At 40.0% G+C, this 12,898-nt stretch overlaps 1 protein-coding gene across 1 annotated transcript; it reads left to right on the top strand.

The window, feature by feature from the left end:
* The first annotated feature begins 1,633 nt into the window (after positions 1-1,633).
* On the top strand, positions 1,634-12,098 carry LOC146572169 (uncharacterized). Its single transcript, XM_085278473.1, has 11 exons — positions 1,634-1,804; positions 2,082-2,372; positions 2,456-2,689; positions 2,795-2,899; positions 3,006-3,224; positions 3,544-3,870; positions 7,229-7,577; positions 7,683-7,745; positions 8,186-8,232; positions 8,876-9,003; positions 11,982-12,098. Exons 1-11 carry the CDS (start codon positions 1,750-1,752, stop codon positions 12,096-12,098), a joined length of 1,935 nt encoding a protein of 644 aa, XP_085134599.1. The 5' UTR covers positions 1,634-1,749.
* Positions 12,099-12,898: the final 800 nt, after the last annotated feature.

The following is a 12,898-nucleotide window of genomic DNA, read 5'->3' as shown; positions in this document are numbered from 1 at the left end:
ATCCTCAGGGTAGAAAGGGCATTCGACTGAACAAACCCAAAATCTCACCCAAAAATGCAGTAAAAACATTGCAGTAAATGTCTACCTGCCTTAGTTGTCTGAGGTACATTTGTACTTCAGCACTTTTGAAAAGATAACTATCGTTCCATTTGAAGTGCTTAAAGAGATAATTTTACACACTTATATACTTGTACATGAGGCCTACAGGCAGAAATTTAGAAGTGAATCATTCAGTATCTAATGAATGATGCTCATCATGGAAACTAGAAGATTTTGGAAAAACTTTAGACCATTCAGTTATCCTCGCAGAGAAAGTCGGTAGTTTATTTGTTTTAGCAGCTCCAATGGCTCAAAACACTTGTATAATTAACATTCAATGGTCATGTAACCCATGCGAAATACAGGGCTACAAAATCCCTTTTCATCATCTAAAGCTATAACCTGTTATTGTCACAAGGACAATAACAGGCTTTGATGCAGTCTTGTGTTACAAGGACCATGCGCCTCGTGCACAGGAAGCATTACCTGTCTCTTCCTGTGAGATCTTCCCTCTAATGGCGGTCAAGTGTGTGTCACAGCAACAGAAAAAGATCTCAGCCCCGAACTCTGACCACAAAGAGAATGTATGTGTTTATGAATGGTACTGAGAATAAAGGTCCCAGTTGTTTACTTCCAAGCCAACTCCTTTTGTGAGTCGCAAATCAAAACGTCCTTCTGAACCTATAGTTAGATGACTGAGACAGGACTGATTTTTGCCACATTACAGAACTTTCCAGAACATCATCTCATATCATGTCTGACTCTTCTTGGCCTCACTATTGTGTATATCACCTTATACATTACAGTTTGCACTACTCCGGTCACTCTGTTGCATTACTCTGTTTACATCACTCTGGGCACTTGTTTACACCACCTGCACTGCTCTGTCAATACATTGCAGTGCTAATATGGCACAAGACACTTTAACATTCCACTCACACAATGTACATTTTCAGACTTTTAATTAAAAATTTCCAGATTGCTTTATTAAATTAACTTATTGTATATATTTTACCTACTTAGTGTATATAATGTCCTCTTTAATCAGGGAGCGTTTCAGGACACAATTCATTTCACTGCATGTTGAACTCGTACAACTATGCATGTGACAAATAAAGAATCTTGAATCTGCAAAGTGAATCATCCAAATCATTTGATGTAATTTAATTTATGAATTTATAATAACTGTCTTGTCTCTGCAGATTAACCCTGATGTCAAGCATGAAAACATCTCAGTTCAGTAAGTAGAGCAGAATGATCATCGTGAAAACAGACTGCACTTCACTGAGCTTTTTCTGGGTAATGTGCAACTTTTTTTTAACCACAAAAAAAAAAACACTGACAGGATCTAATAACATATATTAAAATGTGTAAATTGGAATCCTTAAAGTAAAACAATAATAAAGCCATCAATAGTGATAAGGAGCAAATGCAAAGGTATAGTTGTAGACTTGCTCCTGCAATATCTCGATTCTTCACTAGAGGGCTCTTTGTGGAGGGGAAATAAGTAAATGAGGAAGTGATGGTGTTAAAGCTGAATGCAGTTTGTCTGCTGACACACTCACACAAGTCAGTCATTCCTGGTAGACAGATGTTGATTTTTAACATTCATGTTTCTGATATTTTCCAAACTCTGAGAGCAGCAGTGATCGGCTCTTTATAATCATCATACATCAACTTTCTCATTAGAAGAGAAAATCTACAGCAGCCATGTTGTTGGCAGAAGCTGGATGTTTGTTCATGGGTTTCATTCTGTGTCTCTCAGGTAGGAATAATTTGTTTCTCCTCCTCATGATGACTGTGATGCTGTTTCTGGAAGGCAGGAGTTTTAGTGTCAAACCTGCAGAAAGTTACAAAATGATTTTAGAAAACAGAAGATTGACAGTTAACAGGATTTGTACTTTTACTGTTCTGAACTCTCAAGTGTATCAAAGCACCAGATTGTGATCCTTCACAGTAACATGCTGTCATCACAGATTAGCACAGAAAAGAAAGTTAGCATAAATGTTCACCATGTTTTCTAATCACATGTTGTGTTAAAGGTGTTCAGGGAAAAGCAAACAGCATCTGTGCCTTGAAAGGTTCATCAGTGAATCTGCCCTGCTCACATCAACATCCCACTGCAAGAAATGGCTGGTACACTGGACACGATACTGTCTCCAAGATAAAGTTCTCAGTAGAGGAAACACATGTAAAGTACAGCATGTCAGCAGAGAGTAATTTCACTCTAACAATCAATAATCTGACAGAGAGAGATGCAAATTTTTACTGCTGCATTAAAACTGCTGACAAATCAAAGTGCCAACAAAGTGGAATTCATCTCCTAGTTACAGGTACAGTTCTTTTTACAAATGCATCACAAATGAATGATTTTATGAATGATCAGTGTATTCATGTTGGTCATGTGACCTCTCAGAGCTGCAGGTAAAGGTGATTCCTGCCACAGAGGGACAGACAGTAACACTGATGTGCAGCAGCAGCTGTCCTCTGACTGAAAAGCCTGCAGCCTACATCTGGTACAAGAACAGAGAGTTTCTCTATGAGGACTGGTCTCCCTGGTACCAAGAGCTGCTCAGCAGTGAGGAAGCAGTCACATACTCCTGTGCTGTCAAAGGCTACGAGCATCTCAGAGCCCCTGAAGTCTCTGTGGGTGAGTCATGATGGACGCCTCCTCATCATGTTATGAGATGTTAAACACAAACACTTTACTCTTCAGACTCTAATGAATTTACTGAAAGTTGTTGGTTTTTCTCAGGTTCCATCACAGAGACCTGCTTCAGTGTGACCTACGCTAAAGGGAGAATGTGTTCTTCTCAGCAGACATCAGTGGACGAGTCCTGCTCCATCACATATCCCAGAGGTGAAGTTCTGGACAAACTGCACTTTGAAACTTCATTTTTATTTGTTAATTTATTTGACATGACAGAGATGAACTGGTGGAAAATGTGTTCATCATCTCCCAACAGAAATTCATGTCCAGAGGACTCCTGCTGAACACAGAGGTCACATCAGACTGACCTGTAACAGCAGCTGTTTTCTGACTGAGCCTCTGATTTCCTTTGTGTGGTATGAGACCAGAAAGCCTACAGTGCAGGAGGGAAAACAGATTCTAGTTTCCAGATCTAATCATGACGGTTTGTCTTGTGCTGTAAAAGGTCTTGAGGATGTGCGCTCTGCTGACGTCTGTGAGTAAACTTATTGTCTCTCCACTTACAAAGTATTACCACCACTTCTTGCAATTAAGACTAATCATCACACTGGTTTCCTGTAAAGTTCAGGATCAGTTTAAAATGCTGGTGATCACATAACAATTCTTATTATTTTCATAGGGTACTTAGTTGTTTTTTATTAGTAGTATTAGTAATTATTGGTATAGTTTAAAGCTTTTTTTACTTGTTGTGCAGTACGTTGGTCAACATCTGTTGTGTTTAAATGTGTGATAGAAATAAACTGATTTGACTAATTAAGTTAAAATATCTCTTCTCTGTTTCATCCATATTTCAGGTGTTAGTGATTCCTGCTGGGCGTTGAATTATGTCCACAGCAGAATCTGTGCTCTGGAAGGATCTTCAGTCAACATCTCCAGTAAATACTCACATCCTGACTACGAGCAGATACAGTCTAAATGTTGGTATAAAGTCAAGAGAGAAGCTGAACAGCTGACTGAGGATGCAGATCATGTGGAGTATGATGACAGCATGAAGAACCAACACATCCTCAGATTAAAGAAGCTGAAGAGAGATGACTCAGCAGAATACAGGTTCACCATCACAACAGAAAATGAAGAAGTGAAACAGTTTGATTTTCCAGGAGTTACTCTGATTGTCACAGGTAATTACAGCTTGTTTGACTCAGTGTTCAGGTACCAAAAATGACCTCAAATTATGTAACAGCTGTCACATGTACAGTAACATTTTACATTTCTGGCCCTTGGATCACTTGCTGCCACAGGTAGGTGCATTTTTGGTTACCGGAGCAGAACCATCCACAACAGCATCCATGATAGAGTCACCAAACGTCTCCAGATCTTTATACCAAATTATGCAAATTAATTTCTGACACTGCCAGATTTAGACACTCTATATTTACTCTGTAGATTCTTTGTGTTTCATGTTCTGGTGAGTGATATTATAATATTAATATGATGACAGAAAAGTCTACCAAATCCTACAAATAAGTTAAACCTGCGTTCTGTTATCCATTTAAAATCTTAATTCGTTTTCTTTAAACAACTTTCTCATGCTTTGAAAAAGAAAAAGATTACCTGAGCAACTTTGTAATGTTGAAATGGTTGTTTTGGGAAACTGACAATTAACCTTATGTTTGTAAATAGTACCTTTAAAATGCAGTTGTGTAGGTTGGAGAGTACAGCCTTTTTAAAGGGCTAATGTTTTGTGTATCAGGGCATGATGTAAGAAACATGATAAACATGACCTGAGAAGAGGTTTGATCTTGTTAATCCCTCCAAAGAAGCCATACTTGTTCAGTTTTTTTCTAAATATGGCATCATAAACGTTGACCTTTGACATGCTAGATGTGACCCTGTGGTTTTTTGCAGTTTCTCTGAGCATTAAATATATATATATATATATATATATATATATATATATATATATTAGGGGTGCAACGATACACAAAATTCACGGTTCGGTTCGGTTCGATACTTTGGTGTCACGGTTCGATATTTTTTCGATACAAAAAAAGATGTTCATGCCTTTTTAATTTGTCATTTATTAAAATTATAAATATATATTTTAACTCAAAAGTACAGTTTTTAAATTTAACCCTAACCCTTGTGCGCGTTTTTTATTTTGACAGCGAATGCGCACCTGCGGACCACTTATGTGCAGCCCTGGTTATTTAGCTCGTCATATCGCAGCCACAGAAATTCTTTTGTCCATGAAACCATAAAGCTGCACTTTCTTTTTGCCTTATAGTCTGATTTGTCATAACTTCTCCGTTTTGTGGTAAGCTTTTCTTTGGCTGTCACTTCTTCACCCTGACCTGTCTTATTTGGCTCAGCAGAACTAAAATATATATACTGCTGCTTTTACACACGGACTCACATAAGCTCAGCGATTCTCTGTGCGATCAACCTCTCACATGTTTAAGCTTGCTGCAGGAGATTTCACTTGTCATGTTTGCATAGTAAGCTAACGATTAATAAGACGATGTCAGAGGAATTGGTGCACAAATTATCATCACTCACAGATCAGTGCTGTCGCTCTCTATACACAGTTCGCACGATTGCAAAGTGAAAGCAAAAAAACAAGCGCAAATTCAAACGCGATTTCAATATGTCACATATTGACAGTGGCTCACCGATGCCAATGACATAATTACCCAGCTACATTTCTGAAAGAATGCAAAAGCATTGATATATATTTTTCCTTCCTACAATAGCCCGACGGGCAGGGCAGAGATAGATTTTGGTAGCCCGTCTGAAAAATATCGCTAGCCCCAGGACGTCGGGCTAGCGATTTTGCGAGCCCTGTATCTGATTGAGGAATTACTCATCTTTGGAAAAGAGAGTTTATTACAGAGAAATGGCTCTTTCCAAAATAAAAGCTATACTATCCGCTTCTTCTGGGCTATATTCTCAGCAGCATAAGGAGAATCATGTGCTAACAGCTGTCTAAATGACTCGGCTAAAGTTAGTAGCATGCTTGTTGTTTTTGTCTTTGCACTAGGATGATGTCTGCGTAAATGTGCAGTCATATTCGTTGTGTTCCCACCAGTGCTTTCAGGTTAATCTCGTTGAAATGACCTTAACGCCACAACACGGCAAATCTCCGTTAACGAGCTACCGCCGATCGCCCCGTGCATGGGGCTAGACGGCCAACACGTTAACGAGCTAACTGCGCTAACACACTAGTTCCCACCCATGTAATTAAGCATTGCGTGGCACATCCAACATACTGTTTTACTTTAGTCCATGACTCGCTTACCTTCAGGGTCATACGTCACATGAAAACCAAAATAATTCCAAACGCCAGATCTGAATGAGAGTGGGGGAGGTCCATCTTGCAAGGAGAGCTTAACTTCTGTCTTGCTAGCTTGCCCTGCGCTCTTCCTTCTGACTATGCTGTCTGTGTTGAGCGCTCAGTGGATCTGCGCTCGACAGTGCAGCCTAGGCGGAGTAGTCGAACGCAGATTCACTGAGCGCTCCACACAGAAAGCATCGTCAGAAGGAAAGTTGATAAAATAAATTACAAATGTTGTATTGTTCGATACATATGCGTACCGAACCGAAAGCACTGTATCGAACGGTTCAATATCGATACGAATATCGTTGCACCCCTAAAATATATATATATATATATATATAGATATAGATAGATAGATAGATATCGATCTATCGATCTATAGATATATAGATATATAGATATATATAGATATAAAAAAAAAAAAAACACCCAGCACGCCCCTGCGGGCGGTTTATCCTTCAAGCTCGGGTCCTCTACCAGAGGCCTGGGAGCTTGAGGGTCCTGCGCAGTATCTTAGCTGTTCCCAGGACTGCGCTCTTCTGGACAGAGATCTCCGATGTTGTTCCCGGGATCTGCTGGAGCCACTCGCCTAGCTTGGGAGTCACCGCACCTAGTGCTCCGATTACCACGGGGACCATATATATATATATATAGATATATATATATATATATATAGATATATATATATATAGATAGATATATATAGATATATATATATAGAGAGAGAGAGATGAATACACACAGACACAGGTGGGCACATGGACATGAAAACATATAAATATACAAATTCTTACATCATCTGGAAATGGTCTTGCTGATATCTTTTCCTCCTCGTCATTGTGTTAACTCACAAACTGAAGGATCCAGGCCTGCAAACTGCTAAAACCTCTGTTTTTATTGAAGTGATCACACTTGCTGATGTTACCTTGGTCATCTGCTTGGTTCTTAGCCTCTTAAGTCCTCATAAGCAGTACAGGTGTCTTTAGTTGAGGTCCGCTCAATATTTATTACATAAATAATTGCATAGTGTAACATGTCCTCTTGGATTGTTCATCTGTGGTTGTATTTACCTTATTTCAAGACCTGCTGAGGACAAGATCTATTTTGTTTTTTTTCCTAATTCATAAAATTCTACAATTAAAACAGTTTCTTTTTCACATGATTGTATGTTTTACATTTATTGACCAGTCTGGGTGTTTCAGAGCTGAGAGTGAAGATGAGTCCTTCTGCAGTGTTGACAGAGGGTCAGCGAGTCACACTGACCTGCAGCACCAGCTGTCCTCTGACTGACAACACAAACTACATTTGGTACTTGAACAGTCGACCTCTGACCCCGAGAGAGAACCAGAACAAACATCTGATCTTAGACCCAGTCAGCAGGGAGGATGCAGGAAGCTACTCCTGTGCTGTGAAAACCAACAAAGATATCAGCTCTGCTCCAAAGACTCTCACTGTCCAAAGTATCACAGGAACATGGACACCAGCAGCTGCAGGAGGTTCTGCAGCTCTGCTGGTTTTAATACTTCTCACTGTCTACTGCTGGAGGAGGAGGTGAGGATGAGCCCTGTTTTCTCTCTCGGTTCAATCAGATTCAGTCTCAAATTCTCAGACTAACCACGTGTTCATCTTTGTATTCACTCTCTTTTTACAAACCAGAAAAAAGATTAATTCTCAGAAACCTTCAAGACATGAAACTCTGGATGACTCGCACCTGGTAAAGAAAAACATATTTGTATGCATATATATAAAACTGTACTATAACATAAAACATCAGCATCATCTATCATGCTTCTTTCACACCAGCTAGGAGAGCAGCTTCATTTTAAAATAGATGCCCAAATAATTAAAATCAGAGAATTGTTGATTTCTGGTTTTCTTCTCTTGTTTTAGTAGGCAGTGAGTTTGTTCTGCTGACAGTAATATTTTGTACCAAATATTCCACGTCCTGTACTTCACGGTGGAGGTCATACATGTGTAAAGATTTCCATGTAAATGATTTTAAACATTTTATTAACATACCACCTCATACAGCTGAGCTACCATATAAGAGCTATGAGTGAGTCTACTTTGTGTTAATCCTCTCTCCAGCTGAGCTCTGCACTGAAAGATCAGCAATAAGTTCAACAATAATAACATCTCAAATTGTTATTTCTCTCTTTTTTTGGTTCCAAGTATGATGAAATCTCACCCCAACCAGCAGAGCAGGGTCGTCACTGCCCCAGACTTAATTCTTCAGAGGATGAAATGGATCATCTCTATTCCACCATTCCTCCATTTGAGCCCCCTTTATAAGACCATGTCCACTATGGTTCTGTGGACAACTTCTGACCCAGTATAACCCCTAAGTGAGTGTTTTCTGTGAGTCCAATTTCACTAACCACACTCAGGCCTGAATACTGTCAAATCTCTTAAATAGAACCTGAAGCAGGCTAAAAAGTCCCAAAAAGCAGCATCATGTGATGGTTCAACAAAACTCAGAACAGAATATTCTCAACAGAAAGCACAAAGGCTTCGGACTCCAGTGAACCACAGTAAGAGCCATTATCCACAAATGAAGAAAATTTTTTGTGGCTGTCCCCATCTAGACACCTTATCTCCACCCACTCTGCCTCCAGCAGTGACCCTGATCAAACCAGGATTTGTGGCATCTTTGTAGAGCGTGACTCCACCATAGCTTGCCCAAAACTTCCCTGTGATTCTTGCAGCAGGCTGAGCCTTGCCGTCTGTAACTCTCCCAATAAGACGAGCAGCAGCCGTATGATTCATTCAGTCATAGGCCACCAGCATGCCTCGACCATGGCTTAAAAAGACTAAAAAAAGACTGGAGATCACCCCCCTCTCTCATCCAGCAGCAGCGGTGCAGGCCAAGACCCAGGCCAAGCAAGGAGGTTTTCCAAGACCTGCCTCTGGCACTCAGTCTCCTCCTGCAGTGTCTCTGCTGATGCACCACCACCTGCTAACACTGCATCATCACCAGGTCTGCCACCATCTGCACTAGCACCTCGACCAGCTGTATGTGTTGTGGATTCTGCTTGATGTACTGTGATGGACGTTTTTAAATCCTATTTATTCTTTTGATTTTGTGAAACCTGTGTCTGTGCCTACACAAAAATGTGGGCACACGTTGGATCTTGATTTGACTCATGGTTTACCTCTAACTTAAAGGTTTTGTGATGTTGTTTGGTAGGATCATAAGCCTGTCTTGTTTGAGGTTTCCCTTCCTTCCTTGCTGTCAGAAGAAAGTTTAGGAGAGCTGAACGTAAATGGAAGAAGAATCAGCTTCAGGTGTCATACCAAACATTACAGTATTACTGGAATTCATATCAGAAAACCTTTAAAGATGCTAAGAGAAAACATTTTGCTGCTGTTATTCAGGCAAACTCCTGTAAGCATTACGCCTTATTTAAAACCACTGACGTGGTCCTTCATGCTCCACAGACTGTTGGTGTCGAGTCCTCTCAGGAAATTTGTGAAAATCATCGGTGAAAGCGCAGATTTCCTATTCCGTTCTCGACCCTTCTATCCCTGTCCATATCTCTGTTGACTTTGACAGGTTTGCACCAGTTTCTTTGCTTTGCCTGCAGGAGTTGGTCTGTCACCTGAAGCTCTCAGGTTCCCCTTATGATGCTCTCCCTCCTCGATTTTTCAAAGAGGTTTTCCTCACTACAGCACCATTTGTGCAATCCATTGTAAATAGTAGTTTTCCCTCTGGTGTTGTATCTGTCAAACTTAAACATGCATTGATTCAGCCTCTACTCAAGAAACCTGCTCTTGATCCTGATATTACTGCAAATTACAGGCTTATTGTCATCCAGGGAAGGACGGACATTGTTTTGCTGTGCTGTATTTTAATGTGAAGTGTACATATTTATTTTTTATATTGCATGCATTGGTTATATTTTTGTGCAGTGTTTTATTTAGTTTGCATGTTTTAGTTGCCGGCAAATTGTCCTGGAGAGACTCCGCCTTTTCCCCGTTTTGACTAATTGGACACACCTGAAGAGGAAAGGAAAGGTAATTTACAGGTTGCTCATTGACACATAAAAGGGTTGGAGCCGGTGTTCAACAAAAAATGTAACACGGAGAATGCGAGACAGACAGAGGAAAGACACAGACGATCAGAGGGGAGAGCGAGAGACGATCAGAGGGGAGAGCGAGAGACGATCAGAGAGTAGAGATGATCAGATGGAGCAGACGACCAGCGACTGGAAAGGGGAAACGATCAGAGGAAAAAAAGGCAGATGACCAGCGACTAGGGACGCGTAGCGGCAGTCTGGTGGCAATAACGACAAGAGCCAGCTCGTGCACTGCGGGAGAACAGAAGCAGTGAGACCGCGGTGCCGATTACAGTTTGAGGAAGCGGCGGGCGGAGTTGAGAGCTCTGCCCACCCGGGTAAGTCTTTGACTTATCCTTTTTATAAAGTAAACTGCCAAAGGAATAGTGACTGCCGCTCCCTCCCTTTCTTCAGTGCACCAGGACGTGGAATGCGGGGAGGAAGGCGAGGACTCCGCTGGGTTTCCCTCTTTTATTACTACGCTGGACCTCTTAGTTTTCTGTGACTTTTAGGCCGTGGTGGATTCCACTGGACTTTTAATGTTGTTTGTTATTGATTTTTATTGTGTCTTCCCTTGGCCAAGGTTGTTTTAATTCATTCTATATTTTTAACTATTTAAACATAATAAATTATATTTTTAATTCTACAGTTTTGTTTCGTGTGCTTTTCCCTCGGCGGCTCCATTGCTCTGCCCGTTTTGAGGAAGGTTTCCTTTTTAAAAAAAAAAAAAAAAACCCACAAACATCTTGAAAGATAAAATTAGCCTTTCCGCCCCGGTGTCACATAATCTCCAAACTGCCTTTGATCTCAAAAAATAATGAAAAGCAGATTACAAGCAATTAATGTCCTTTTTAGAAGAACACAGTATTTTAGAAGTTTTTCAATCTGGTTTTAAAGTCTTGCATAGTACAGAATCTGCCCTTCTAAGAGTTTTTAATGATGTTTTTAGTAACTGTCTCGGGTGACTGTTATTATTGTGCTTTTACATTTAACTGCTGCCTTTGATAGAGTGGATCATAAGAGTTTAATTTACAGCAGTTGGCGGGTGTTAGGAGTACCGCACTGCAGTGGTTCACATCCTATTTGGCACAGCGAACTTTCTCTGTGAAACTTGGTGAATTTTTTTGTTTTTAAATCTCTGAATGACCGTGGGTTTGCTGTAGCCGCTCCAAAGTTGTGGAATGATCTGCCCTTGTACGTTAGGCAGGCCTCTTCTTTCTCAGTTTAAAACTCTTATTGTAACATATTTATTTGCTGAAGCCTTTGGCACTCTTTGAGGGGTTGACTCAACTTGTTTTATCAACTTTTTTTAACATGTTTTGTTTTATTTTTATTTTATTTATTTATTTATTTTATCTTATTTTGTGTTATTTTGTTTTATTGTGTTTATGCTATTGGTATATGTACAGAACTTAGTGATCCATGGTTTTATGTCAAAGTGCTTCATAAATAAAGCTGGTATGGTATGTTTGGCTCCACTGTAGCAAGTCTCCAGCTACTGAGGGGACCCACCACGACACGTCAACACACAGGATGTGGATGAGTGCACAGTTCACTGCATTTAATTGGTTGAGGCTACAGAAGCCACGCAAGCCTCTATCTTTAGACTCTAGCTCTGTTCTGTTTTCAGGCTACTAAAATAGGGGAGGCAAGATTAGGTTTTGATAGCTTTCTTCCTTTAATAACTAAAATCATCAATTAAAAATGTATTTTGCATTTACTTATCTTTGTCTAACAATAAAATGTATTTGATGATCTGATTATTTTAAGTGTAAGATCTAAAAAAAAATCAAGAAGGGGGTGAATAGTTTTTCAAGGCACTTTGATGGTCTGTAGAAGAATCAGCCAAAGGTTTGAAGCAGTTCAATGTAAAATTAGAATAAGTGTCTTGCCTCCTCAGCTGAACCTTGACTCTATGGATGAAAACATCCCAGCTCATCACTGTACAACACTGCACTTCACTGATAACCACACGGGTGACTTTGAGTCCACAATCAAGTCACTGCCTGCTCACTAAAAAAAAGAGTTTGTAACCAGTGATGGTTTTATTGTCTGAAATAACTTCAGCATCAAAACAGAGACACCACAGCTGGTATATCGGTCAGTGTTCACTCTCTGTGTTCGGGCATATTATACAGAAGAAATTAGAGGAAAAGTAGCAGTGCTTGAATTGTTCAGTTGAAAAATGTGTAATAATGAAATCCATGTCCTGCAAAATGCAAGAAAACTTGTTAGTACTTCAAAAAGGGCAGTTTTCATGCATGCTGTCAGAAATGAAAACTTCTGTCGTCATGTTTCTTTATTTTTTTACACCACAAAAGAAAAATCCAGTAACTGTCAGGGTCTGTGGGATGAGCAGACCAAGTGTAGAGGTCGAGGACCCAAATTCGGACAAAGGGAGACAATAATACTATAATAAAGGCACCATTTATCAGGTTGGTAATCCAGACAAAAAAAATTACAATAAAACTTTAAAGAACTACACTAAGCAAAACATTAGGAGGCACAAGAAGCTAGAAAACACTGAGGGAAGGTGAGCTGATGATCCATAAAGGACAAAGGGAGACTGACACAATATATACACAAGAGAGAGCTTAGGGGATATTGATCCCCTGATCCACACCATGAAGATATGCAGCAACAACGTTGGAATGCCATTCGTACTGGAGAAGTGTAGTCAGATGGTAATGAAGACAGGAAAAGTGGTCAGAACTGAGGGGATCGAACTACCAGAAGATAACATTCCAGATGCTGAGGACAGCTACAAGTATCTGGGAATTCCACAGGCAAATAGAAGACACAAAGAAGCCGGTAGGA

The sequence above is a fragment of the Mchenga conophoros genome, linkage group LG6, assembly GCF_057382185.1.
Source record: "Mchenga conophoros isolate Kocher_MC1m ecotype Shallow Benthic linkage group LG6, M_conophoros_male_GT1.1, whole genome shotgun sequence".
Lineage (NCBI taxonomy): Eukaryota > Metazoa > Chordata > Actinopteri > Cichliformes > Cichlidae > Mchenga > Mchenga conophoros.
This window is presented reverse-complemented; position numbering and strand designations above follow the sequence as displayed.